The 27695-nt window shown below is 38.3% G+C and overlaps 1 protein-coding gene and 1 long non-coding RNA gene across 7 annotated transcripts in view; one reads left to right on the top strand and one right to left on the bottom strand.

Annotated features, from left to right (window-relative positions):
• Positions 1-452: 452 nt before the first annotated feature.
• Positions 453-27695, bottom strand: part of pard3aa (par-3 family cell polarity regulator alpha, a) — a 971084-nt gene continuing 943841 nt past the window's right edge. For 5 of the 6 annotated variants that reach the window (XM_028804120.2, XM_051929054.1, XM_051929055.1 and 2 more), the window contains one exon: positions 23890-26361. In XM_028804120.2, coding sequence (XP_028659953.1) covers positions 26350-26361 — 12 coding nt within the window. In that variant the 3' untranslated portion in view covers positions 23890-26349. Of the gene's footprint in view, positions 863-12437; positions 12560-23889; positions 26362-27695 lie in introns of those variants that run through there. The other variant, XM_028804116.2, reaches the window with a different exon arrangement.
• On the top strand, positions 13670-13897 carry LOC127528407 (uncharacterized). Its single transcript, XR_007935296.1, has 2 exons — positions 13670-13798; positions 13832-13897. It is a non-coding gene; the product is annotated as an uncharacterized LOC127528407 (long non-coding RNA).

The following is a 27695-nucleotide window of genomic DNA, read 5'->3' as shown; positions in this document are numbered from 1 at the left end:
TTGTTTTACCTTTAAGGCAGAATGATTCATTACCCATAATAGTAGGTTGGCATTACCTGAAACATCTTCTTACATCAATTTTACTGAAAGAAATGTCTACAATAACATATGACATATACTGAGTCCACATCACAACACTATTATAAACCATTTAAATCCAAAAAGAAAATACTGACTGTTGGGTTGTTATTCCACCCAACTTTTGGATGATCCATTGGCTCTCACAGGATTGTCCATATAGCTGCTGCTCAACAGATACCATCGAATTCTGGCAGGAGATGGTCTCATTCTAAATTATTTAAAGGCACTAAGAATGAGATGCAGTCCATGGAGAAGACAGATGTCTGAATTCATGAGGTGGTGACTAAAATATAAACAAAAAAAAAAAACCCTAAAAAGGATATCCTTGGAACAATTGCTTGCTTCGATCCAAAATGCCTCGCTTATTGCCATTATCACACAGGACATGCTTCTGTTCCTTCACGAGTAAAAAGGGCGACCCTTCTCTGGAGTCTGTAGTCTATTAAGCCTGGCTACCTGAGATGGAGATGGAGGAACATCTTGCCTATATGGACCTTTGGGTAACGTACTGCTGGAATAAGAGTCAAAGTTATTGGGCACCTCCTGGGACGGCTTCATTTTTGCTTGCTGCTCCTTGCGCCGCTGTTCTTGTCTCAGAAGTTCCTGGGTTTCAAGCATGACTCGAGCATTGAAGCCACCACTGCCACCCAGATAGCCATTTCGAGAGCCCTGATAGCTGGAGTAGCGGGGATTCTCCTTGGCACTTTGAAAGCCCTCTCCAGGAGTGTAGTTTTTTTCCCAGGAGTCTTGTGAAATTGAACTTGCATTCTTTCTACTTTGCCTGCAGAATGATAACAACAACAATGAGCCTTTTATTGCACACCCCGCTCTATACATAAATGTGTACATCAACAAACACAAATCAAGAAACATTTCATTACTGTGTTTTATAATGTACAACAGACCGAACCAGATTACCACGCATTAAACCAGACTATCATTAAGATTAATTTAGCCATAGACTTAGACATTTATAAAGTAGAGAACCACATTAATTTGACAACAATAGCATCCTTTGTTGTTGGCTGAGAGGTTTAATTAGACAGTCCAGTGGTTGGCTACAATTTATGCCAGATTGCAAGTTCAGCTCTATTATGTCCCAAAGCTACTTTTTAAAGCTCCTTTATATGAAAACTCCAGAAGATTAACAGCATTTTCATATTTCTAAAAAAGTACTTTATTCCCGAAACAAACAACTGGAAGAAATTAAGTGATCAGGCAATAAAAAGCCTGTTAAAAACGTATAATAAATAATAGAGCAGACTCACACGGTTTATAAAGCTGACTTTTCTACTGAGACAAAAATCTAACCAAGCGTTAGGGGGTACAACAGTCAGGAGGGAGACAACCTAAAATGGTGAAAAAAATTAATGCTACCAAGCACAGTAAGATCTGATTAAAAACACATTGGATAAGAAGAAGTCAGAGGCTTGGAGAAGAGATAATGCACCATGAGAAGCTCAAAGGACAACCAAGAGTACAACAAAGAGGAGGTTAAGTATGCATCAGCAGAAAAATCTAAAGGATCAACAAGGGCCTGGACCATCGATGCAATGATTAAAACTTCTCACGCTTAGTGCAAGTCTGGGGCACTGCAACACTAATGAAGATGAAGATGCTTCAGATGCTGTAAACCTGGAACAATATATCAGTGACAAATCACTACAGCTGTGGAACAATTAATCATCCTCATAGCCATCTTCCCATCTACTAGTTCTGCGCAATCAAAGAAGGAAACTCCACCAGACAGCATGTTCCTGGAACTAGATAGATAGATAGATAGATAGATAGATAGATAGATAGATAGATAGATAGATAGATAGATAGATAGATAGATAGATAGATAGATAGATAGATAGATAGATAGATAGATAGATAGATAGACTTACAAATCAGCCAAGATAGATAGATAGATAGATAGATATAGATAGATAGATAGATAGATAGATAGATAGATAGATAGATAGATAGATAGATAGATAGATAGATAGATAGATAGATAGATAGATAGATAGATAGATAGATAGATAGATAGATACTTTATTAATCCCAATGGGAAATTCTACACCTCAACTACACCTCAGAAGGAATTTGATGTGGTGCTAGGGAAACTAGATGCTAGACTGATGTATCAGTAGGAGTTTAGACTCCGGCACTTGACATGAAGCAGGAACAACGTGACAGAGGCAATGAAAACACTACAACTTAGGTGAGGTCAAGGTGAAATCATTAGGAAGATGACTAAGTGTGATAATGAGAATCAAAATGGCAGCACTTGATGTAAAGCACGAACAACTGGGTTGAGGTTGCACCCCTAGCCCTTCCTCAATGTCTGCACTGGCCGTGACCATTCATGTCTGTTACACACCAACTCTTAATATGCGGTAAGTAAATTGATGGGCATTCAGGGGATATGTCTCAGTCAGATTTGTTCATACTTTAGCACTCTTGACTTGGCTACAATGCCAATCCAGCACTTCCCTGTATTTTTATTCAAATGGTTTAATGTTTTCAACCTTTGTTGTGTTCTTTGATATTTTTGCCTAGAAATATTCGCTCTGGCTTAGATACAAAAGTATTTGCATTTCTTCACTATAGAGCTTTCCTGTATCCATAACTCACCACCTAGTTTTTGGATCATCCTTTTGGATTATGGATTTGTTTCAGTAAACATTCATTTTTATTAACATGTCTACTCCTTATGTGACTCGCTCCTAACTTCACAAATATTTTGGTGTGTGCAGTCAGCTGCGCTTCACGGAGTAGTGAATCACACAGCATTCCTCCAGCCCACTTACGCCTGCTGAAATGCTGCTGCCAGAGGGGCACACTACGTGCTCCTGTCTCTGTAGGTGCAGTGAGCTACTGTGAGCCTGACAACGCGTCAATGAGAACTCAACGTGAAGCCAAAGCAAATGTGTGAGATTGAAGACTCTTGCACTCCATATGTAGTGAGAATAAGTTAACCGTCTTTAGTTGTTTGTTCAAAATAAAACCCTGGCAGTCATTTTTCTACTCTCTTCTTGGTGTCCTGCTAGCACTTGGTGTCAGTGATGAATGGACTGAGCTAGTGCTCCTGTTAATGGAGTTTGACATCAGAGTGGCTCAGAACCTTAGGAGTCAACAGTAGCTGACATATCAGCAGGCCATCTTATTTTGCTGCAGTTTATACAGTTGCTGACATGAAGCAAAGCTGGAAAGAACAGAGAGGAGAATGACCAGATGAGTGTGTGGAGTGTCATTGTGCGAGAGGAATGTGACTGCTGAGTTAAGAGAAAGACTTGGTAAGGTAGGCGAAACAGACTAAGGTGATTTGGGTATGTAGAGTAAAAGGCAGAGGATGGTTGGGTAAAGTGTGGCACCAAGATGTAGGCGGAGTGCCTGAGGCAAAGAGGGTGGCCCAAGAAAACTTGGCTCCAAAGAAAGCTTGGTTGGGAAGATGAAGGATGATATGAAAAGTATGGGTCTCACCCTAAAGGAGGGCTAGATAAATAGCAACGGCAATCTGAGTGACAATCTGAGTCACAAACCTAAACATGAAACACTGGACTTCACACTCTTCAAAAGCATTTCTACAGCTGTGTTTGCACACCTTCATTTGTTGGTGGGAATCACAAAAAACAATTAAAATTAAAAAAGAAAAAAACAACACCACTGAATTCCCAACTGGGTGCTGGTGTGCTAGACACTTGCTTTCTGTGCAACCTGTTGTGGTGCTAATTAAGAAAATGAAACAGATAGGCATCAGCTTAGGGTGGGCACATGCTATGCGATTTTCTCATGTGCTACAACATTGGGAGTTTGTGTGTCCTATCACACTTAATGAGTCATTTATATTTATATTGATTGTATTGACTGCTATGCCTCACTTTTAAACGGTCTTGTGTTATCATATACTGAAATCACTAAGCAGGTTTTTATGGTACCCGTGCAACTTGACACTGTGTAGAATGATGTAATAAAATCTTTTAGTGTATTTAGGTTTTTATTCTGGTCTAAGTATAGCTAAGCTCACTATCAGTACTGGCTTGATTATCTTTAATTCTTTGCATTTATATAGCGCTTTTCTCATTTATCATATGACTAGCTGACTACTAATCTATGAAAAGCACAGACATGTAATACCACTTGGAATCTGTAGCTGTTGAGCAAAGCTCCTCAGCACTTCTTCTTTTTAAACCCAATCATATTTTCTGAAGAAGTATTGCATAGTGGATGGATTGCTTTCCACAACCTGACCAGTCTATTATACTTTGCATGTATCCAAAAATATTTTACAGCCTGCTTGTAAAACCATCAACACTGAGCTGCTTTCTGATTAGTCAATGGGAATTGACAAACTCAGACCAACGCTATCTGCATTTTTCTGACATATCAAAAATCTATTGGGAGCCCATAAGTCATTCACATCATGGGAGTAACAACATTAAATGACTTTCTTGTGACGTTGTTCCAATTTGATAAAACACTTGGGGGCTCTTTCACGATTAAATTGTATACTGTACCCCTGTACTTGAGGGGATCACTAAAAGAAAAATTGAAAAAATAAGAGTTGGGAAATGTTGCCACATTCCTGAAATTGCTAGTTTTTTTTTTTGTTTAGAAAAGATATAGTATGTGAGTGTGAATGTGTGTGTCTGCACTGTGGGTTGATGGATTGGAGGTTTTGTTTTTTCAGTAGGTTACCAGAGGCGTTAATGTTTTGGGGCACCATACTGTCTTAATCCTGTCTTTCCTCAAAGGAAGACTACAAAGTGGAGGCAACCAGCTTACTTTGGTTAATCCAGAAAATGGCAGTTAAATTGATAATGATTAAACAGTTGTTGACACCAAAGAGAAGGTGGACAGCAGCCAGGAGGCATACATCAGATTTGTATCTTGGTCTGTTATAAGGGGATATAGTACAAACCTACATGTTTATTTTCTTCAGGAGTGCTGTTAACTGCAGATTAATTTTCCTCTCTTCTGATGTCAATGGGCCATACCTTTTGTTAGCTGGGACTTCTAGTAATATGTTTTGTGAACAACGATCTGCCAACATGTTATTCTGTGGACAGCCAGAGCATAGCCCAGTAGCAGTGAGCGTAAACCAAGAAACAGCCCAGACAGGGTACCAGTCCGTCACAGCAGTTACCCTTGCATGCAGCCAGACTCGCACCCGGCCAATTTGGAATCACCAAGGGAAGAATGTGCTAACATTTGTATTATTACTTATTTATTTTAATATGTTTTTGGTTAGAAGTGTTGTATGATTGTGTACTTTACTGTTACAGTGTGTGACAGATGGCCGGGGTCCATGCCTGGCCAAGATGCCCCTTCACCACACCTGCCAGGGGGACAAGGGTGGAAAGCCCAGTATCTCCCCCTGGGCGCTAGATGGCAGAATCCCTGGGTTGCATCGGTGCCTCGGACTCCCCCAGGGCTTCATGGGGGTTGGAGTTCTGTGCAGCCCTGTGGGGTTCCGCAGACGCCACCAGGGGGTGCTGCAACAGGAGTGGCTGGCCCCTTTTGGGCACTGGTTTCGCCTTACCGCAGCCGGATGTCAGAAATCAACCACCTGGAGCACTTCCGGGTGCCTGACGAAAGGGGGCCAGCGACCACCACTCAGCGGCCAGAGTCGGGTGAAGGAGGACAAGGTTGCTTGGGAGGAGTGGTGGTGGTGCCAAGGAAGAGAAAGTGCGGTGGATTAGTGGTGTGCTTTGTTTGGGACTGTGTTGTGGCTGGAGGGATTACGGGGAAGACGTACCCTAAGGCTGAAGAAAATAAACAGTTTGTTTTATTTTACACGTGCCTCCCGTGTTCAATTTGTGTTGGGTCGGGCGCTATACAGCGTCCATTCTTACAAGTGTTATATTGGTAAATCTTTGCATGTGCTTTGAACCTTTACTCTGTAAATTTAACCGAGGTGTGGCACTTGCTGCCCTCTCACTGCTCCAGAATCCTTGGTTCCATTCCCAGCATGGTCACTGTCTGTAGAGATTCTGCACATTTCCCCACGTCCACAGAGCTTTTTGTTTTCCAGTTATCTCCAATTTCACCCTGCATCAAAGCAGTTTTTGTCCCTGTACTTCTGTTTTAATCCTACAACCCAAAGTTGTGTGGGTTAACTTTAAATTGGCTTGATTTGAGTGAGCACAATGATGGGCTACATTCTTGCCCTGGACCCAGTGAGCCCTGCACAGGCTGCCATGAAAGTCTGAACTGGACAAAACATCTTTGAAAATGTAGAGATAAAGGAGGTAAATTGGAAAATAGCTCCTGAATTTGGTATGAAGAAGTAAAGGTGTGTCTGTGAGTGAGAACTCTATTACCTGAGATGAAAAAGGACAATGAAAACACCGGGGCATAAAACGGAAAACAAACAGGGAATGAAACTTCCAGAACTCAATATAAACGTCGAACTGGTTAATGATAGCCTTTCAATATGAAGGGGGGGGGGGGTCAAAGTATTAATGACAATGAAAACTGCATCAACTAATATGATAGTGAGACAATGTGTCAAAGAGAGTGAAAACTTCTGAAGTAAAGCCAAGATAATTTTTGAGAAAGAAAACAAACTCTTACACACGATGAAAGTGAAACTATTATTTGTTTTTCTTTTATAAACTGTTTCCAATTAACAGTCAGGGTTTTGTTCCAAGTGGCAGACATGCTTGACTTCATGCTTGTATAGAACTTTTCATAAAGTTTCTTATAAGCAACAGAAAAAAATATAAAAGCCTGTGATGGGTCTTCAAATCTCAGAATGTGGTCAGCACCAACATGCACATAGTAAACAGGATGCTGATGAAGAGGAGTAAAAACTTCAGTCTCTTTCTTAACAAATCTCAAAATTCACACTACATGAAGGTAAACGATGTATTCCTGCTTGATCTCACCTTCACTCAATTTAATCAGATGACTCAAGCGTCTGGAAGCTCCTGTTACAAGTTATTTATTTGCACTTTCAATGACCAGCTATTTGTCATTAAATTTGTGATTTAGTATCACATGAAACACTGTAAAATGTTATCTACAGTTATAATAACAGCATGACTCTTTAACCAAGGTCCCTGCAGAGAAAAATCACTTCCATAATCAGCATTCAGACTGTCTTAATGTTCTGATTCATTTATCTCTCCCCACACCACAGTCCATGGACTCCCAGAATCTATCTAGAGGGTCAAAGATCACGCCTGAGCCCTGAAGCATGATGCATAGCGCAGAATATAGTGACACACTTGAAAATACAGCATCATTTTGCAGTGGTACTCAAGCATTCTATTGGGACATATGCCTTGAATTTAAAAAACACTAATTGTGTGGTGTCCTCTCCCACTCAAAAACAAAACTCCATTAATCAGCCTCCAAAAAAGGAAAACAGCTTTCTAATTAAAACTGATGATATGATAAATACTGCATGTCATTCCCTCTAGTTGAACCTTGGGTGGGTCAGTTAGAAAAACAAACTGAAGCTGACTGGTTATGTTACTGGGAAATAATATTGGGATTTCACATGTAACAGTTGCCCTGCCGCCTAATGTTAGCTTAACAATAATTGGCAGACCAAAAAACAGCAAGCTAAAAATAGCTATGGACTAGAGAGTGAAATTACACCAATTAGTAATATGTAAACATATCATTGAGTATTCAACAGAGAAAACTGTTAATTTGCATTTTGTATATATAGTATATATACACACAGTATATATACATACATATGCAAACAGTACAAATGTAAATTAAGGTTAGGGAGCCAGACCAAACTTTAGTAACCCATGCCAATTAAATAGAAAAAAAAAACAAAAAACATGGAAGTTCTCACCTCCACATCAAGACTTTGAAAGTGTTAAAAGATCTCCTGGATAAGTGGTCCTGCTACAAGAGATGTCTCACTGACTTGTTAGGACTGCGTGTTTCGCTCTCCTGAATTGTGACAGTAGATGTGGACTCAAAATGAGGCACTGCTAACAAGTTCTTTGTCAGACACTGCGTATGTTTCTCTCTACCGTTTCACTCAGTTTGACACAGTAAAGTTCATGTAATGTACTTCCTGCAAACAGGGGGAATTAGGACATCTTGAAAGCTTCATGAATATATCTGAGCAACCTCTGTTCATGTACAATTCCACAACTGGAATACATACTGGAGAACAGATGAAACAGTAAAGTCTTATTCCTAGATATACTGTACTGTCCTATTTAATTAATTAACATTTTTTTTTTACTTTATTACAATTCTTTGTTTTTCTCTGACTTCATAGAGTAGTTCTCCACACAACCTGGATGTATTGTTTCAGCCCACAATTAAGCTTCTTAAAGAAAACAGAAATAAAGCTTAGTCTGAGTTTTAGATTTTAGGGAGAGTAAACAGAAGGTCAGCAGGAGTTCACATGTGCTACTGTGAAAAGATTGTGTAAGACAACTTGACACTGTTTTATTAAGTGTCTTATTTTACTTTATTGAGACAAAAAAATGCATCAATGACTTTGAAAAAGTGATGTCTATAGCATTAGAAAATTTAAATCAAGCAATAACAATGGGGGGCACAATTCAGGCCTCGGGTGCCTGTGTTTGTGTTGATTTTCTCTCACAAAGATTGGCTGTTGGATTGGAATAGCAACTTTAAATTAGCCATGGGCATGGGTGAGTTGGTGTGTAAGTCGAGTGTGTCCTGCCATGGACTAGTCTCCCATTTAGAATCGGATTCTGTTTTGCGTCTGCTGCTGCCGGTATAGTGACATCACCAGCCTATAAACATAAAAAGGAACAAAATTCACAAGACAATACATGGATGAATGAAATCATTTACTAGAAAAAGGAAACAAAGATTTACTGTTTAACCTTTGTAAACCAGGTACTGCATATCGGTGTATGTAGTTGATGTGACCAGTTACCACCAGCAAGGCCTTAACAAAGTAGAGGGGCTTAAGGAGGGCAAGGGAAACTTCTAACAAACTTAGTGGAAGGGAACTTTTCCAGGGTTAAATATGGATGGGACAGTGCTGTGCATAATCAAGGAGAGCTACCATGGGATCACAATAGGGACATACTGGAATTTAATTTCCTTGAATTGGAAAGGACAGATGATCACATACCAAACATACTGTTTGATTTTGTGTTCCAGACTACCAGGTCGGCTCTCATGGCTCTCTGGTGAGTGTACTGGTGCAAATATAACTGCTGTCTCATCATCAAGGAGGATGCTACAAATTTGTGGTGGTTAAAGTGGTTCCCCACTGACTATGAAAAGCGCTCTGAGTAGTATAAAGAATTATTATTATTATTATTATTATGACTATTAATCTCAATGTATATGAAGGCCTAGCAGGACAGCTATGTTTAACTTTTTTTAATACATCTTTATAATACGTTACTCTCTGTAGCCACAAGGAGTTGCATTGCGACTTTGTGGACCTGGAGAAAGCATATGACAGGGTGCCTCGAGAGGAGTTGTGGTATTGCATGAGGAAGTCGGGAGCATTTAATGTGGAGGTGGAATTACATCAGGGTTCAGCTCTCAGCCCTTTCTTATTTGCAATGGTGATGGACAGTGTAGAAGAAGAATGTTCTCCTCAGCACCATGTATTTTGTGTGTTTAGTAAATTAGAATCTTTATAATAACTATTTTGTAACTTGCCAGTGAGAAACGCTTTGGCTTATGAACTAACAAAAATATGTTATTCCAGGGTTCAGGAGGAATAGTGTCCAGATGAATAAAATGTAAGCTGTTTCTTGTTTTTCCCTTTCTCAGAGTGAATGTTTCAGGGACAAGGTCACAAGGCTGCAGAACTGTACATGAAGTTTATGCAAAGGCGTCTCTCCTGTGCTCAGCTTTGAAAACACAGATAATGCTTAGCTCAACAGACATATTGTTTAACTTTACTGTTTTGATAAGGATGTTCTTTCTGTCTTATTAATCATGAGATGCTGAAGTATAAAAAACCCCTCCTGGCTTTTGATCAGGGTTCAATTGAGCTTTGCGGCAATAAGTTATACTCTTTTGAATCTCTACTTACTGCGACTCCGAATGAATAAATAAAGTGAATTGAGAAAATATCTGTCTGCTTTCTAATGTGCCTTTTTCGTCCACAACAGGTTGACAGATGAGATTAGACAGGAGTCCCCATGGATTATGATGTTTGATGACGACACTGTGATCTGTAGCGATAGTAGAGAGCAGGTTGAGACCCTGGAGAGGCGGAAATATGCTCTAGAGAGGAGAGGAATGAAGATCAGTAGGAACAAGGCAGAATACATGTGTGTGAATGAGAGGGAGGTCAGAGGAATGGTGAGGATGCAGGGAGTAGAGTTGGCGAAGGTGGACGAGTTTAAATACTTGGGATCAACAGTACAGAGTAATTGGGATTGTGGAAGAGAGGTGAAAAAGAGAGTGCAGGCAGGGTGGAATGGGTGGAGAAGAGTGTCAGGAGTGATTTGTGACAGACGGGTATCAACAAGAGTGAAAGGGAAGGTCTACAGGACAGTAGTGAGACCAGCTTTGTTATATGGGTTGGAGACGGTGGCACTGACCAGAAAGCAGGAGACAGAGCTGGAGGTGGCAGAGCTAAAGATGCTAAGATTTGCACTGGGTGTGATGAGGATGGACAGGATTAGAAATGAGTATATTAGAGGGTCAGCTCAGTTTGGATGGTCAGAGAGGCAAGATTGCGTTGGTTTGGACATGTGCAGAGGAGAGATGCTGGGAATATTGGGAAAAGGATTCTAAGAATAGAGCTGCCAGGCAAGAGAAAATAAGGAAGGCCTAAGAGAAGGTTTATGGATGTGGCGAGAGAGAACATGAAGGTGAAAGGTGTGACAGATCAAGATGCAGATGACAGAAATATATGGGAAAACATGATCTGCTGTGGCAACCCCTAACGGGAGCAGCTGAAAGAAGAAGACGACGACTCTCTGTGGAAATCTGTAACCTGGACGACACATACTTTTCCATATTTTTTTTATACTTTGAGTTTTTTTGTTTAGTCTTTTCTGGTTTAAAGATGGCACTCTGTTGCTGTATAAAGTGAGGATATAAATTTCAGAAACACCAGGGAGCAATTTTGTTGAGCTGGAACTCTTTATTCCACACTTAACAAAACTGAAAATGGTTTCAGTTGCATAATTCTCCTGCATTAAACTCAGCTACTTAAACCCTGAACCCTTCATTTATTAACACAGTCCCAGAACAAACATGAAGTAAACCTTCACATAAAAGGAAGGCATGTTACAACAGATAAAAGAATTATTAGTGGCTAGGTCTTCAATTTTATACCCTTTTAAAGTCAGGCATATATTTAAATCCATTCACTCCTCTAGTATACAAACCCACACGATGTAGTTCATGGTCATGGGAACTGTAGTGTATTGTGACAGCATCAGGTGCAAGGAGAAAACAACTCTGGAATTTCAGCTATCGCAGGGCACTCTCATGCACAGAGCTCAGACCGGGTCACCAGTTATTCCTACATGCACATTTTAGGACTGTGAGAAGAAACCCATAATCCACTAATAAACCAGATTAGGACTATCCAGAAAGCACAAAGAATAAAAACATATGGTTTTGAACTTCTGGGCTGAAGAACCTCACTGTCTAGACCAAATAATGCAAGATGGAACAATCAGTCAATGCCAAACACAATTATAAGTTGAAACCATTTAAAGGAAAATAGAACATATTTCTGTAAAATCACGAGGAATGAAATCTGTTTGGACAAATGTAAAGTAAAATTAGAAGAGGAAGAGAGATCTACAATATAAGATGGATAGTAGCAATCATTGTAAGATGGCAAAAGACAATTTTAAAAGCTGGAAGATACAATTATTGTAAGAAAATCCTGTGTGCTACTACTGTAGTACAATAAAAAGTAATTAAACACTAAATGGATAACACAATGACAAAACGAACAGTAATACTTGATCTGACAAGTTTTCAAAAGCATATAGACTCAATCATGTTAAGGCAACTTTGGACATAAATTGGAATTCAAGTATGAGGAAGTGCCAAAGCAGTGCTTTGTGGAAACACACAACTCTGCATGAAATTTGATGGAGTACTCCTAAAATCTTCTCAAATTAATCTTTTCTGTTAGACAAGTTTGGGTTTATGTAATGTATCAGTGTTACTCAGCCCCACCTAATAAATGTTTTCTCTTGTTTTGGCTGCTAAAAAATCAAAAGGCGCTGTCACTTCTTATGAAACTTCTCGTAATCCATTAATATGAGTAGTGCATTCTTATACTGTAATTTAATCTTCACAAATACATCAATTGCCCTGAAGAAGTTTGGAGTAAAATACAGTTTTTGTTAATTAGTTGTGCATTAGTATGATGTGCTGTAACGGTAGAAGCAGTCAGCTTTGAAAAGAGACGGACTTACCGTGGCAAAGAGCTGTACTGGCGCTGGGCTTGCTGAAAGCTGTCACGTTCTTCTTGTCGTTGTCTTTGCAACTGAACTTCTACAGACACCGAATGACGGCCAGTTTGAGCATAAGTGTTGGGCTTTAAAAGAAAGAAACAAAAAGAGGGTATTTTGCACACATAAGTAAATATAATGACTTTTTTTTTTAAATCATTCAAGAACATCTACATCTGTTTTGGACAAGCTAAACTGAGTTATTCTAAAGAACTCAAATCCACATTAAACCTGTCTTACTGCAAAGCAATCAAATCAATTTACTACAGATACATCTTATTGTTAAACAGCATCAGGGAAATACACTACAGCACAAATGTTAAATGACTGGATAACATGGCAAAGGAAAGCTGGTTGAACTTGTCTTCCATTTCCATTCATGTTAAAAAGACAGATAAGCTCTCAACAAACAAACACAGAAAAGATAAACCTGCTGCTTTTACGAGTTAATCAGGTAACACTGTAGGATGAGGTTGAGCTGAAGGTCATTCTGTGGCTGTCTGCCTCCATCTTTATACCTAATGTGAAATGTGTTGGGACCCATGCAGAATATGAAATCAGATTCACAGAAAAAGAAGCAAAACTTCAGAATACAGGAGAGTGCAGTTCAAGGACAAAAACTTATCTGTTAAAAGCTGGCGGCAAATGTGATATCCTGCAAGACAGTCAAAGACTTTTGTCATTTCTGACATCCTTTCAAAGGACGTTTGATGCCATAGACGAAACATCGCCAATTAGCCTGTGTACTTTAGTGAACTAGAATACCTAATCAGATGATTGCATGCACGAATACAGTACACAACACTCGCCTTTGTCTTACAAACCCTAGACGATGCTGCTTTTCAGTCACGCTGCTGGCCCAGATGTAGGATGCAGGCTGATACATCTTGCCTGGCAGGTGTCAAAGTTGTTTTTAAGCTTGTGGGATGCATTAAATTTTAAATTAATGTGGAAGGCTGTGATTGACAGGCATACTGTCAAGAAACCCTCAGGAAAAAAAGAAGAGCATAAAAAGGTTAGATTGACTACAAGAAAAAAAATGTTTTACCTTTACTGATGAGGCTACTCGGATGTTTTTTATTTCATAGTGTATGAATAGGCAGTCATTTCTGTGTTTTATAAATTGATAACCTCATAACTCTTGGAACATTGTTTGGCCCCTGGTGGCAGCAGAACCCACAATAGCTTCTGTGTGTGGTTTCCAGGGTCTTCAAATGTCCTTGTAAGGGTTCCTATGCCAGGCACATTGACAGCTTATTCTAAACTGGCACAGTCTAGCCATGTACATGGATGGACTTAGTAATGAAGTGGTATCCCATCCACAGGTTGGTTCCTGCCCATGTCACTGTTGCTAGCAGGTCATACCCTGCCTCTCTGTGATTTTAGAACTCAAAAAAATGATTATTGAAATTGATGGATGGATGGATGCACAAAAAAATGAAATGTACAACAGATTATAATACCTCTTTGCTGTATTCCTGTATCTCCAAGTCAAACAGAAAAAAACAGAAAGACTGACCAATCACCTTCATAAAACATATATGAGATATTTTATTATTCTTGTTTTAGTAAGAATTCCTGAACTGGATTAAAGAGGTTAGATCACACCTGAACACATGGACAGGCATCATCATACAAGTCCTGAATCTGGAACTGTTAAAACAAAAGTTTTTCCTCCCCTTTAAACTACCACAACTGCACCTGAGGTTTCCCTATGTTTAACTTTGACCTGTTGCTTTGATGCGTCAAGGATGAATATGAAGCTCTAGTACAACTTAGCTACAGTTCCAGAAGCATGTCTTTTCTGTAGATGTATCGGTAACCTTGGAGGAAACCCACACAAACATACAAAACACACGCTAGCCTGGAACAGAACTGGAGCCAAAGTGTTGGGAGGAAACAAAATGACCTGCCGCTCTGGTGTGTGAGGTTTTCTGTACAGTGTGAGGCTTATAATGGGTGAGCTGCTGCATAACATAAGGACTGTTAGGGCACCTCTTTGTCCTGGAAACACAAAATAAAGAATATATGCAATAACCAAAATATTTATTCATTGCTGCAAAAAAACAATTTATGGTTAGAAAGCTGCCCCTGCTATCATGTTAACGGTGCAATTATAATTACAAATTGGTGTGTATTTATTTGGCAGTCAATCATATTACATTGAAAATAGTTGGTTTCACCTCTGACCGTAGAGTAATGAGGACAGACATCAAAGAGAAGAACACGTACACTGAGCTCTAATCACGTTTCATCATGTTCATCTTACATAAAAGTGTGGTAATGGCCAGACCTTTGAGAATTTTGTCATCTCAGAGTATGAGGCACACAGATTCCTCCCAGTATATGTCTGCCGAGCCAAAGTTCTTAACCCTCCCAGACACCCAAAACACTTCCTTGAACATTTTGGCTTAATGGTCAGAATTCTGGACACAGAAGGTCTTCTGCCAGCTTATAGTGGCAGTCCAAAAGAGATGTTGGTAATGTTACATGGAAATATGGATTAGGCTAAACAAAACTGATTTAAGAAAAGTCATTACTTTATACAGAAAATAAAAAGGTACATGCACTGACTAATTTAAAAACAAATAGTCTTAAAATGTGAGAAAAAGAAAAAAAAAATACACCATGCTGAAAGTACTGTTTTGACAATACCTGTTGACCCTGCAAACCGATTGGTACTGTGCAGCATACATTAAATATGGCTTAGCTATAAGTCACAGACAAAGCTTAGAGGGCAAAGAATTCACAAGATGCAGTGCTTCAAGTCTCTGCTAAAGCTCACCGTAAGGTGTTTTAATTATTATTATAATATATATATAGAGAAAAACATTGACATAAAACAGAATACCTGAGGACATGCCGAGCGTGGCCAAACCTTACAGCACATTATGAACGTTTATAACGCCCTTTTCACAAAAGCTAGTAATTTATTTATTTTAACTTTTTGTGAAATGTGTTGGATAAGCTTACCTACTTCTGTTTGCTGTAAAGTATTCTTGCACTACAGTAAAATGAATAAACAACAGAAACTAAGATTTGAAGAAATAGTCAACCACACATCCATTGTTTTGTGGCACAATTATTGAAGTGAAGACTCGAAACAAAACCCGATTTGTAATGAAAAATCAAAATTGATTGAAACCACAAATGTAACATGATTATCATCTCAATGACTTAATATGAACAAGATGAACAAAACACTGCCAGCTGTAGATCCTAGCAGATGGTTCAATAGTTTTCCTGCTCATTCAGACAAGGTCACTGAAAGGATACACTTGACCATTTCAAAATTCTCTAGGCCATTTAGTAAATCAAATTCAAACCAGAATGTGCTCATTTCCATAAGCTCTGTAAAAGTCCACAGTAGACTGCTACACTTATCAGAGAATATGTTTCAGTCATTCCTTCCATTTCCTAACTACTTACTCCAACAGAGAGTGTTTGTACTATATTAAATCCACACACTGTCTGGAACTGATAATACATTAAAAACAGAATACTTAAAGAAATGGCAGCCATGATATTATAATGAGGTGCTCCAGAGTGTCATCAGATCCTACAGAATACAGTTTTTGTATTCCATGGGGCAACATGGACAGTTGTTGAATGAGGTTTCTGCACTCTGTTTACAAGAAAATCTCAGAGATGGCAATGGAACAGTCCCACTCAGATTAGTGGGAGGGTATTGGAGGAGTGTTTGTCCAGAAGTTTACACAGTTTTGGTAAACAAAAACAGAAACAGAAAAAATAAGGGCATTCTTATAAGTAACATGCGTATAACATTCTGTATGTACATACAGTAACTACAAAACAGAAAAATCATTTTACTAGTATATGTTGATATTACACCGTTTATCATAAACACTAACATCCATTCATCCACCAGATAATTTTCTTAACCCAATTATCCACAGCAAGGCTGTAAGGAAGCTTAAGCCTATCTCAGCGAGCACAGACAGCAAGGCAGAAACAACAAACACTAACATTCTCAGATTTGCACAATCTGAAGTGGGCGTCACAAGGGCTGGAGTCTATCCCAACAACACTGGGTGAAAAGTGAGAAACATCCCTGTACTGGATGCCAGTCCATTACAGAGTGCCCACCCACACGCACACATACACTCACTCACACTGAGTAAATTGAGAACCTGCCTGACAGGCATGTGTTTTTGAATGTGGGTAAAAAAATGACCAAACACTGATATGAGGTTTGAGAATCTTATATTAAAAGTTAGATTGAATTTGATAATAATTTTACCCACTGATTTTAGGTCGGCACTGTAAACTAACGCCTTTTTCTTCCACCTTCTACAAACCACGTTAACACCAACGATGTCACTTCTGGTATCTGGCCACCTGGACCTGTCACTTTCTTCAGGAAGATCATAAAAACAGAGGATCAGCCATCTTAGGTAGTCAAGATTTAGACTTGCATCTGAAAAGACATCTTTTCTCAATGCCGTCTGTAAACCATGTTTATTTTTCATCATAATTATACAGGGTTTGTGTACAGGTGCCCTAAATCTTTATATATCTCTGCTTTCTATCTTACAATATATACCAATGCACACTCATGGCCACTTTAAAATAAATAGTCAATCTAAGGCGGACGTCACATTACATAATTTCTAGATGTAGGATATATCAGGCTTCCTGACTTCTGCTGTTGATCTCATCACAAGACCATGTCAATTTACACAACTGACAATTGCTGGGTGTGTCAGATTTAGTGGCTGCATGACAACTTTCCAGCATGGTCATGTTTTCCCTTTTTAAACAGCTAATAGAGTGCTGCCTGATGGGGCTGGCGCTCTACGAATGGTCAATAGGTATAGCGAGTTCAGCCACAAATGATGTCTTTTTTCATTCTGTTGTGGTACGTAAAATATAAGGCAACCATAAGGCAAGCTTCTCTTCGTTACGTCCAAAACGCACACATGTTCCTTATTCCTCATTGCTGCATTACATACATTGTACATCTGGAGAAGAATTCATTTGTTCCCAGCTGTTATGCACACAGAGCCCAATCTTATGACTAAAGACAAAATCAATTCTGTCTGATTTTGTCAGGGTAAGGAACAGAACACATGGAGTTAGCCCCTAGTTATGTCAGACTAGATGACTGACCATCACAGGAGCACGCAGCCAAATCCCTACATCTCGGTAAGATTACGTTAATGAAAGCTATGACTGAAAATCTCATGTGACATGGCCTTTATACTGGTCTTTGGTATGTGCTAGGGAAATGTTAGGGAGAACTTGAGTATCTGGGTAAAAACCCACACAGACAATGAGAGACAATGAAAAATCCCAAGAGACGTCAACTGGGTGCGGGTATCAAACCCAAGACACTGGATCCATGAGACATAAGCACTAACAACTCTGCCACTATGCTGCCAAATTCTTCAGCTGTGTGTCAATTATATATTAACACAATATAACAATGCTGCTTATAGAAACAATTTCTGATGTTGTCTGTTGTGATGTTATTAGAAACAAAAACTTCAGAAACTGAAAACATTAGATATAAGTATTTATAGGATCAAAGATGTAACATCTGCCTCAAAGGCAAGGGAAATCATCTATTGTCTTTAGCACTCTTCAATAAAGTTTTTGGCAAGCAAACCTTTGCAACATCATTATGCTAACTAAAAATGTTACTTAAATCTGTGTCTGGTGCTCAGTTGAAGTGTCACATTAATATTTGTGGCATGAGCCTAGATTTAGACAAAAAACACATACAGTAACTTACACCTATGATTTGAGATTTTCATTACAATATATAACAGGACTGCTCCAGCAATAAAATAAAAGACAAAAAGAAACATACTATTTCACACCTAAAACTTTAAGGAATGTTACTTTTTTATGCATGCATTTGCAGTATTAATGATTAGCATTGCTGTCTCATGGATCCAGTGCTCTGCTGCAGTTTCTGTGGATTCTGCATGTTCTCCCTGTGTTTGTGTATTTAAGCCTTCAAAATTTCCAAATCGTAATCTCAGATCCTCAAATGAGTGTCTCCTTAGAATTCCGAGAGCAAAACTTAAAAGAAGTGGTAAGGCGGCCTTCTGCTGTTATGCACCTAAAATCTGGAATAGCCTACCAATAGGAATTCGCCAGGCTAATACAGTGGAGCACTTCAAAAAACTGCTGAAAACACATTACTTTGACATGGCCTTCTCATAATTTCACTAATTTAATCCTGATACTCTGTATATCCAATTCATTATAATAACTATCCATGGTAGCTCTAAAATCTGTACTAACCCCTATTCTCTCTTCTGTTTCTTTTTCAGGTGTCCTTTTGGTGTTGGCGAAAGCCACCACCATCTACTCAAAGCACCATGATGTTCCAACAGTGAAGAATTAAAAGCCAGAAGTCTGCATGATCATCATTATCATCAAGTCCTTCCGTGAGAACCCTAGGCACAAGAGGACTATTTCATTTATGTTAGGTAGAATGCCCAGAGGGGACTGGGCGGTCTCGTGGCCTTGGAACCCCTGCAGATTTTATTTTTTTCTCCAGCCATCTGGAGTTTTTTTTTGTTTTTTCTGTCCACCCTGGCCATCGGACCTTACTCTTTTTTTATGTTAACTAATATTGTCTTATTTTAATTTCTTATGTTGTTATATATTTTTTTATTTACTGTTCTTCATTATGTAAAGCACTTTGAGCTACTTTTTTGTATGAAAATGTGCTATACAAATAAATATTATTATTATTATTATTATCATTCAGCCCACAATCTGAAGATCTGCTTGGTAGGCTAGCTGTGAATCTAAATAGGCAACCATGTGAAACAGAAGTGGTTGAAGTAGCAGTAGCTGCATTATCAAATGTACCTAGTTCAGTTAAATTCTTTTTTGTATGTCCCAGCAACATGTCACCACTCTCTGGTACTTTCCATCCATCCATCCATTTTCCAACCCGCTGAATCCGAACACAGGGTCACGGGGGTCTGCTGGAGCCAATCCCAGCCAACACAGGGCACAAGGCAGGAAACAATCCTGGGCAGGGTGCCAACCCACCGCAGGACACACACAAACACACCCACACACCAAGCACACACTAGGGCCAATTTAGAATCGCCAATCCACCTAACCTGCATGTCTTTGGACTGTGGGAGGAAACCGGAGCGCCCGGAGGAAACCCACGCAGACACGGGGAGAACATGCAAACTCCACGCAGGGAGGACCCGGGAATCTTGATAAACACAAATTTATTATATCTGTAGTGCTTTGTTAGAAAAAAAAATTCTGTACAAAAAAAAAAAAAAATTGCTGTACACAACCAACCAATATGAAGATGTAATCAAGGAAAATAGGATACTGGATGACATTTGGGAAAAGTCTTAACAGTTTTAGTCTCTCTCTCGGAAGCTTTGGCCTGTGATAGACTTACACTCCTTCAAGGAAGGGTTTTGCATTATGTCCCTGATGTTGAGATGGCCTCTCTGGCCCTCCTCAAGAGCCTGAATGGACTTAACTCAGCCTTCTCAAGCATGCTTATGTATGCTACAGTACATTACTTTTGCGGGGTGCCTTGAGATGATCATAAGTGAAATATAAAATTAACAGTTTACCAGGAAACATGCAAGAGAATTGTACAAATAAAGTTAAGGAGCAATCCATAATATAAAAAGTGGAAGTTTGAAAAATTAGCAGAAGAAAATTTGGAATAATTGCAGAATCTATTCCTTGCTGGCTATCTTTTATCCCTTCAGTTGCTTTAATATCTTTGAGTGACATCATCATAATGGGTTTTCCAATTTCATAGCTCCTCAGATAGGAAGGAGATGGCTGAATTTGTTGTTGATATGAAATACTGCAATACTTAATGTATACTAGGTTGTCCCACACCATACTTATTTCAAGATATTCTTATGAATAATTGGGGATGGGGGGGATAGAGCTTCTGCTTATTGCCATCCACCAAAAAAACAGCACAATATGAAAAATAAGAAGAACACCATTCCATTACAGGTGGGTTTTAAACAGGATTGTTAAAAATGGATCTACTTCAGATATAAAAGTAATCAACTTTATAGAGCACATAACTGTCTATTACCAAATAATACGCTATTGAAAGGAAAATAAAAATAAAAAAATAATACATCAAATCATGAGACCTACAACAATGATGAAAATGCCAACACTGTGCTTTGTAGCCGGCTCCCCTAAGTACAACAGCAGCCATTCAAAGTCACCATTTGGTTTCCAATAAACAAATCTTGCAGGATCAACTCTAAACCTAACTAAAAAAATAACACAATAAATTCAAATGTACTTAAAAGGGTTTTCCATGCATTAAAAAAAGAAATCTTTTTGTTCAGGTAAACCCCAACTTTAATGTCTTTTTATTTTTTATTGATTTTAATTAGAAGCAGATAAACATTTCATACAGTCAACTTAACAAAGCAAAATTTTACCCACACCAAAGAGAAAGAGAGGAGAGCCAACGACTAAAGCTCTTTTAATTTAATTTTTAAACATATAATTCTGTAGGTACCCTGTGTACTAGTATTTGGGAATGTTGAGCTTTATTTTCTGTCACTTATTCAAAAATAAAGGAAATAGGATAACCTTGGAATTACTAGTAGCTATTTCTGAATTACATTTACATATCTCAGCTTCACAGAAAAATAAAGAATGGTACCAGGCTGAAATGGAGTAGGTCATATAAGGGCAAAAATGTTACATTTATAATGAATACCAAGGAAAAAGATAATATCAGTGCAAGACTATTATTATTATTACATCTATTTGCATAAAGTTTTCTTTTTATAGTTGAAGCATAACCAGTGACTTGCCCAGTGTCAAATGAGGGAGAGATAGGAGCTGATGGAGAAGACTTAAGGTTTAGGGTGCAATGCCTATTCTTATGCCACGTTGCCTGCATATGCTGCCGTCACACTCAATGGTGAGAAGAATTTGAGCATATGGTGAAAATTGCTCCACGTCTGATTACACTTAGAGGTGTGCATGTTTATATATTATAAATACTGCAATCACTGGCTGATAACCAACAAGTGACAAAGAATGGCCAAGGACCTTTAAAGAGGCCTTGACCCTTCTATGACACGTGTGTTATCCTAAATGCCAGATGCCTTTGTGCTGTTAAGCATCTCAAAGTTGTTCCCATATGTTTCTGCATTTTTTTTGATAGCTGCAAATAATTTTGATAATTGCTTCTTATTTGGTATAATCCTGTTTGTACAGGTGCTAGACTGGCTTTGAAGTTGTAGTTTTTTATGAAAAAATATGAAATGCTACAAAATTACAAATTGCTATAATTTATAAAAAGTAGATTTTACTATATGAATGATATTGCTTTTTTTCATGCCTTGTTGACTATTCTGATTTGGAAATGCACAGTAAGTCATACTGGATGTATGGCTTTGTTTTGGTCAGCAATGCCAACCACACCAAGGCAAACAAAAATTATTTTTAATACCACTTGAAATGAAGGAGTGTCACACAATAAAAAAGGGTTTTCATTAAATGCAAATGAGTTGGAGAATTAGGAAAAGTGGAGAAAGCACAATGAAACAATAGAATAAACACCTGGCAGCACTACACTGGACCTGCCCGCACAGATGTTGGGATCTCCATCTCCAGCAGTGCAGGTGTTTACCTGCCTTCTTCTACTCCTACATTACCTTCCCTTCAATTCTTCAGTCTTCCTCTGGCTGTGGGTTTCTGCTTTTACCTCCCCTACAATGTTCAATGAAACCTGCAAGAGAGCAGCCATTCGTGTGCATCCTTGGGATTACATTTAGGTCTACTCCACCACCTGCATACCTAAGTAAGTACAATGTTTATATGCAAAGCCATTAAATCTTGTTTTCCACATTGCATGATTTATCACCTTATCAAGAAAATTGTATTTAAGATTATTTAGCTTGTTCTTTTATGAAATCCTATCGTGTACATTTTTACTTGCCCGACTGCCAGAAAATAAAAGCAAAACAACTCCCATTTCAAGTCTTTTTCAGGATATGCATTAGTTGCAGTGATATTTTCAATAAAGGATTTTTAGATGGACTTAACAATTTGTAACTGAAAACAACATGATCCTCTGTGCATTGGTGGCATCTCTTAAAAGAAGACTGTAGATATGACTGCAGTGGTAATAAATTCACATTATAGCACTAACATGAACTTACTCTTAGTCCAGGAGATGGTATATCATTTAAATACTGTATATTGTGTGACCAATTTTTCAATTTAAAATATGTCCTAGAATTTAAGTATGAAGGGCACATTTCCTTCTGTTCAACAGGGAATACCATTAATGGGGAAGAATACATCTGTAATGTATAGGTATCTTAACACAAAAGGAAAATGCAACTATGGTTTAAACTACAGACTATAAAACATGCATCCAGTACAAATTCTGCGGTGGGCTGGCACCCTGCCCGGGGGTTTGCTTCCTGCCTTGTGCCCTGTGTTGGCTGGGATTGGCTCCAGCAGACCCCCGTGACCCTGTAGTTAGGATATAGCGGGTTGGATAATGGATGGATGGATGGATCCAGTACAAATTCTTAACCCAGTCATGGGCATACGGCATGAAGCAGCACTGGACGAGGTACTAGACCATCAGGCAGCACATGTAACCACTTGCCAGTGATCACTCATACCAAGCTGTATTCAGAGTTGCCATTCAATCTATCCTGCACATTTCTGTCACGCTGAAGGAATGTATACTAATAACTGGCAGTCTAAAGGAGACAGAATTCTATAAAATATACTTTTTACCTTTCTATTCATTTTCACACCTGCTTGTTTCTGTCCATAGTGGTATAATGTTAGCCTGTTCTGGAAGCTGTAAATGTGAAGCAGGAGCCACCCAGGATAATTTGCACGTACAGTATACAGTAATAAAAGCAGGCAAGGTAAGCCTGTGGTAGGAAACTGGAGGATGTAATAGAAGCTCACAGGGGCATGAGGAGAACTTGCAAATACCAGAAATTATGCATAGCAGTCCAGGATCTAATCGCATAAAGCAGCAGTGGACAGACTGAACTACTATAAAGAATGTTTACTGAATGGAGTAAATGCTCTGCATGTTAAGTAAAGTTCAGACACAAGTCTAACATGAGATCAGAACAAGACTACTTGCAAACCTGCAGGAGGTGTCTACGTCACACCTGATTGGACACGACTGTAACAGTGTGACAGTCCTTGGTCAGATGATCCTGTCAGCCCAACCAGCAGTCTTTGAATGCCATGTATCACATTTTTACTTTTTGTTTTATGATTTTAGTTAATACCAAAAAGCTTTAAATAATTTCAAGATTATTTAAAGTTAATCCAATAGTTAAAATAAATTAGTAAAACATAAATGATTGTAAAAACAAGCAAAATAATAAACTATGAATAATCAAAAACTACATCCAAATATGCCCATGACACACAGTCAAACATTTATTAACTCTTCAAAATGCAAACCGTCATGTCAGTGAATAAGCTGGAATTAAGTAAAACATTTTCAATGAAAACCATTTACTAAACAATAAACATCAATACTTTAAAAAATGGTGCAAAGTAAAATACTGACATTATTAAGCATCAACAAAAAAAATGTATTTTTCACTTGATAGGCCTTGCACTGCTGTTTCCCCATATGAAAGTGCAAAAGTTTTATGAATCCATCCATATAATCATTCACTCATTTTCTAATAGCACCTGGCACAAGTAGCACCCAGAGGTGGAAAGGGTACCAGCCCTTTGCAGGGCACACTCACATAAAAGCATTCAATTAATCTGACACTTCTAAACACAAAGTCCTTACTCTGATTTTGATACAAATTACAAAACCTTAACCTAGATTAACTTACTATTACAAATACTAGGCAGAATGTTTAAGGTCAATATGCTGTATTCAAAATGAAGAAGTGAACAACACGATTTTTAACATAAAAAATGAATGCAAGTGGTTATCCACAGGTCATTGTCACTCCTATCCAAAGACAGCATAAGCACCTCTTTCCGTCTTGCCTTGACGATAAGAAAACAAGAACATTTTGCTCTTCAGATTAAAGTTTCTAAGAGGAGAATGGGATGCCAGCTGGTGAGTGCTTAGTTACATTCATTGTAAAAAAGATATCTCATGTAAATCCAAGGATTTGAGGACAGTTCCATTAAAACATAATATGAAGGTGCACGTTGTCATTAGCTGTCATAGAGAGAAGCTGGCTTGGAGTATGTGTTGTAATGAAAAGTGTAAAATTATTCATACTTTAAAATCTACCATTGAACATGGAGATATTTTGCAAATTTTCACATAAACCAGTTGGTCCTAAACAAATCTTTTATTATGGGCACTTAGCCAAAGAGCCACAGGGCAGCTTGTCCCAGCAACATGATCTCATAGTAATGTCATTGTCCAGAGGAGGAAACATGAAGGAATAGTGATGCTAGAGGTGATTAATGCATGGGTCCATGGTAGACATATGCAGATACACAGCCTGTACATCTGTAGTGCATGAAGTAAGCTCCAACTTGTTGCCTTTTCCTTTGCCTTTCACTTCAAGAAAAGGCTCCTTGTGTACTGCTTCATTGATAAAGTTCATTTTGGAATCCAAAACAGCAATGTTGTGATATGTCTTCACATTTCAGAAATTTCTTCCCATGTTCAGCTGTACAATTTATGACTTGCGAGATTCTGAGAGCTGACATGTAACCACTATGGAGAAGAAAAGCATCACCCAGCATGTGGCGTAAGCAGAAGCGTAGTATTCTTTGAAATTCAGCTTACAGGGATTTTCAATCCAAACAAAGTCAGCTTCAAAGCTCTCAATGGAGTATATTGGCAAGTGTCTTTGCTTGACAAAGGCAGCCTTGTTAATAACACCAAATGATGAAGCACCAAATCCATACTCCATGATGAGGCAGCACTGGGCAATATATTATTGACAATGATTTGTAATCAAAAACTCAAAGCCAAATTAAATGTTCTTATTTATTCTAAACAACAGTTCTTTTTAATGGTCCACGAGCTTGGGAACAAATTTCTTATTGATGTGTAGTAAAATGTTCTGGAAAAAGAAATGTTAAATGTGACATTCTTCAACGTGGACATGAAGCCATCCATAGGATTTCTCTGTCAGGACACATTTGGCTTGTTTTCTGTCTTGAAGGACACATGGTTTGCAGTTATTCAGTTTCTTTATTAGAAAAGGTAATGTGCTACATGCTTGGGAAGGAAAAGGGATAAGGAGTAACTTCTTTCCCAAAGCCCTTTACATGCACAGAAGCTGAAGTACAGTACAGGAGAGGACAGTGTGCTTGTAAATTGAAACAAGCACTTAAATATCAAAATGCTGGCACATCATGTCACTCAGCATCATAGAAAGAGGTAAGAGTGGAAGATAGAGAAAAATAGAGAGAGGGACACGTCGAAACAGTAACCAAGTTCAAACCTAAGCCCTTCCATAAAAATACAAACTGCTGGGTTCTCCAATCTACTCAGACTCAGAAAATATGCACATGCGCATACCCTCTAATACGTGCCAAGGTGAAAACAAAATCAGCGAAAGAATAAAGCAGCCAACAGTCAGAGGGAGATGCAACTATGCCAACTACCAAAAAACAATCACCAAAAGCAATTGCACATGCGTAAATACTGAATGCTTGACGCAAAACACCAATTCAATGTATTAATAAATGGATACAAAAATACTAATCCGCAAAAATGGCACCAGGTTTTTGGATGAAAAAGTGAGCTCATCTTTGCCACAGCATTAAATAAAAATAAAAAAATCCCTGAATGTCTAATCATTCCACCAGTAAATCCACAGCTGCGACGTATTCTTGCACAGACACTGTAGTTGTTATCACTGTCTCTCGGATGCCTTTTCCTGATATTTCAGATCTGCTCCTAAAAAGGAAATAATCCAATAGTCAGAGGCAAGACTTGGACACCATTTCTTAAGTTGTTTGTTCCTCCGAAGCTTGCTTTATAAAAGTACTCAACAACCGAATTGAGAATTAGAAAATAAAACGTGAGTATGCAAGGTACAGTAAATTAAAAAATAAATGGGGAAGTTCACTTTTCTTTAACACTTACCAGGACTTTTTCTGAGATTTCAAGGTACATACATTTCTTAAGTGATTTACCCGGCTATTCAAATTTACATTAATTTAAATCAAAGACACTTTAGCGGTTTTATTTCAAGTTTACAACTTCTGTTAGTATTCATTTTGAAGAAAGGAAATAAAAAAACAGTAAAATTACCACATCTTTAACATATCATTGGAAGTAGCACATTGATACAAGTTTAAATCCTAAAAATGTATGGAATAGAAATTATGATATATTTTTAAACTAATGAAGCTACTAAGAAAGCACTGTGCCCACACTTGACTGTTTAGAAACACACTGTTTTTATATTTAGTTGGTTTTAAGGAGAAATTGTCTAGCTTTTTGAACAAGCAGCAATATTAAAATTGTATGGAGTATCAAAAATGCTCCGGCAATAAAAATATGTCAGCAAATTGAACTTTCCCTTTAAAAAGCAATGTAACTTTCTGAAATAGACTTAAAAGTGAATCATGTTCTGTTCTATGTTGCTGGTGCTCTAGATTAAATTTCATTTTGAGGAGCGACCATAAAATTTGATTTTATTAGCATCAGAATAGTCTGAAGTATAAAAAGCAGGGAAAAACTACATCTCCAAAATATCTTTTGATCTTTTTTGTGAAATGTTAGTAAAATTTAAACTATGGCATGAGCTGGATAACACATCTGAGTGTTTCTACCAAGATCCCAAAGTTCTGTTATGAGCATTCCAGAAGACACATATGAGGCAATGTGTGATACTGTGAACTGAAAATCTAATTTTCATGGGACATGAACTGGTGTCCTCAGCCTTTTGGACATATAAGGCCTGGCAATTGAGAGTCTTGGTTTTTCACCACACAAGTTTATTTGTATACTTGTGACATGACCAAGGTTTAATATAATTACAAAAATGAAACCTTAAATCATTTGTGATTATGTGTAAAAAAAGTTTCAGACTCTTTCTTCACTTGTAATTGAAACTGGCCGTCATATACTCAATGCTTCTCACTCTTTGACAATCTGTCAAGCATCAAAAGATCAAAATGAACCGATCTGTGACTCGGGGGCCAATTTAGGAAACATCTGCCATTGCAGAGTTACACAACTGTAACACATCTTAAAGTCATCACATTGAGGTATACTGCTTGGAT

The sequence above is a fragment of the Erpetoichthys calabaricus genome, chromosome 6 (assembly GCF_900747795.2).
Source record: "Erpetoichthys calabaricus chromosome 6, fErpCal1.3, whole genome shotgun sequence".
Lineage (NCBI taxonomy): Eukaryota > Metazoa > Chordata > Cladistia > Polypteriformes > Polypteridae > Erpetoichthys > Erpetoichthys calabaricus.
This window is presented reverse-complemented; position numbering and strand designations above follow the sequence as displayed.